This window comes from Protobothrops mucrosquamatus, unplaced genomic scaffold, assembly GCF_001527695.2.
Source record: "Protobothrops mucrosquamatus isolate PMUCROS unplaced genomic scaffold, P.Mucros_1.0 scaffold_168, whole genome shotgun sequence".
Classification (NCBI taxonomy): Eukaryota; Metazoa; Chordata; class Lepidosauria; order Squamata; family Viperidae; genus Protobothrops; species Protobothrops mucrosquamatus.
This window is the reverse complement of record NW_015386244.1, coordinates 313,024-315,672: the sequence shown is the minus strand read 5'-3', so window position 1 is coordinate 315,672 and position 2,649 is coordinate 313,024. Positions and strand designations below refer to the sequence as shown.

At 33.7% G+C, this 2,649-nt stretch overlaps 1 protein-coding gene across 1 annotated transcript in view; it reads right to left on the bottom strand.

Moving 5' to 3' along the window:
* The window catches only part of SYNE1 (spectrin repeat containing nuclear envelope protein 1), a 284,981-nt gene that overhangs the window by 120,215 nt on the left and 162,117 nt on the right, over positions 1-2,649 (bottom strand). Inside the window, exons 78-79 of the mRNA XM_015821883.1 lie at positions 2,037-2,181; positions 1,129-1,347 (exon numbers count right to left, since the gene is read on the bottom strand). Coding sequence (XP_015677369.1) covers positions 1,129-1,347; positions 2,037-2,181 — 364 coding nt within the window. The remainder of the gene's footprint in view (positions 1-1,128; positions 1,348-2,036; positions 2,182-2,649) is intronic.

Below are 2,649 nucleotides of genomic sequence, written 5' to 3'. Positions count from 1 at the left end.
GGAGGCCCAAGGATGATAGTTGCTGTTCAAGCTCTAGAATGAAATTACTGTGATAATCTAGAAGATCCAGAAGTTCATTCTTTGAAGCTTTTTCGACTGAGCCTTCTGGTAAGCGTTCATGCAGCTGATCAAGAGTCTCTGTTGCTTTTTGCATCTAAAGATAATAATTTAAAACAAAAAACCCAATCTATTATTTTTTAAAAAAGGTATAATAACTACACATGCGCACACGCACATGTATAGTATATGTAACATTATAATCTATAATATTCTCAAATTCAATATCCACATGTTATGCACCAACAAAACTGGGTCTGTCATGAACCATCTTGGCCTCATTGAATATGCCTTTACAATACAGATGGGATTCCAAAATCTTCATTAATTTTCTTTGGAGAGGATAGTATAACTTTAAGATAAAGAATCTAAGGCAAAGCTAGAATGTGATGGGATCTGAGCAGTTTGCCTTTTGATAAATTAATGGTTTTATAGTGTAGCAGGAAGATTGCATGGAAACACTGATAGTATCTATTACTAAATATACTTATAAATATATACTTATTATTAAAGTTACTTACAACTTACAATGGACACCTTTGTTGATTAGAAGGTTGGGTTATAGGAAAGCATATATTTTTTAAAAAAATAATAATCTTACAGGCAATGCTGTACTTAGACATTAAATATGTTTCAATACATTTCTCAATGTCTTCCAGTTGTCTAGACAACTCTTTCTTTCCACAAAACTCTAGAGAGTTCCATAAGGGATGGTGACTGAAAATTCCATGATAGGATGCAAAAGATTCAACTAATCATATGGACGTTCTGAAATTAAGTTTCGTTAGTTCCGAGAGTCTTACCTATTAAGTGGAATTTACCACTCATTTCTTTGTTTCCTAGTCTTTCAATGTACCATTTGGACTCAAAACAATTGATGCTTTACAATAGCAGAAAGTATTTCTGCTAAAACTAATCTTAGTTTTAGTCTAGTGTACTAATCTTACCTTCCTTCTGCATACCTCTATACAAACAGTTTGAATGTTAACATTATGAATGCAATGTACAGATATGATGCATTAACGGCTACTAGGAATATTTACAGACATTGACTAAACTTTATCCTTATACCTTATCATTAAATACATTCCATTTCTGCACTGATTCTTCCAAAATCCTTTCTTGCTCTTGGGCAATGCTTCTGAGTCTGGTCCACCGCTGCCAGACAGTTGTCATAGACCGACTTATGGTTCCCTTACTGGCTATGTTGCCTGTTTTCTCCAGGAGGGATGCCTTTTCCTCCAGTGAAGTGATTGTCTCATGAAAAGAGTTTACTGTAGAGACCAGAGACTGAAAAAAGCAGAGGCAATTATCTTTCCTGTTTCACAACAGGAAAATTGCTTAAAATTTCAAGCAAATGTTTGTGCATTATAGCAGAATCAAAACAAATACTGTATATCCTTTGCTACGATATTACAATTCCTCTTTCTATTAGACATATTTACATTTAAAATTTATACTAGCAAGATCTAAGTTTTACTATACACAGAAGGATCCATTGTTTTTATATGTGTGTATTAATAGATGAGTAGATATAGATGAATCAACACAGATGTGCAAATGTGTTTGTGTGTATTCATATTGCAATGTAATACGTATTATTCAATGCTCATCTTATAAATGATTCAGTTTAAATAGTAATTTAATAGTAATTTCATTGTATAGTGTTCAAAATATTACATATTTTGGACTACAAGCATGTATGAAACAATATTCTTTGCAACTGTGAAAGAGCAGAGCAATTGTGAAAGAATATATTTGATTTTAAAATAAAATCAGTACTGAAATAAAATAAAATTTTTGCCTAAAAATAAAATTCTGATATTGAGAAATGCAGAATGTAATCAATTCTGAGTATTTTTGTTAGCTTATCTTTTGTTTAGAATCATCCCTTAGAGAGCAGCCCTTTTTTATATCACAAACCCAGTACCCAAATGTTTGTGATTTAACTAGAAAAAAATGACTTTTAAAACTTTTACCTTATGTGATATTAATTTTTCCTCTGCTTCCAGTTGAGAAAAAGTTTTAGCTACAGAAAATTCAGATAATTTCTTTTCAGTCTCATTCATCAAGTCAATGATGTGTTGTCTTGCTATTTGGTATTCTTGCCACTGAGAAGCACACCTTGGAAAATTAAATATAATAAAAAAGTCATAATTTAGACAAAATATTATTCAAGAATGCATTGCAGATAAATAAATAAAAATAAAATATTTTGTTGTTGCTAACAAATATTCTTTGGTGTTAAATTAAAAGGCCAACATTTTAACAGAATCTTTAAATGGTTTAATTTGATGGAGGAAATTTAACAATGTGATATTTTGCCATGATGGGTCTCTAACTGAGACTATTGGTGGGGAGAGAGAGAGGGAGAGAGAGGGGGAGAGAGAGGGAGAGAGAGGAACATGGATATGAAAGAAGGGGCGCTCCCCCCCCCGCGCCAGAGATACCTAGGGGATGGCAAGACACATCTAGGGGTGAGACTGGCGTAATGGGCTCCGTGACACACCCCGCATCTCCACGCCGGAGGAAGGATAGGGAGAGAAAGAGGACTAGCGATCGGATGTGGGGGGAGGAAGGATTGAATGAGAG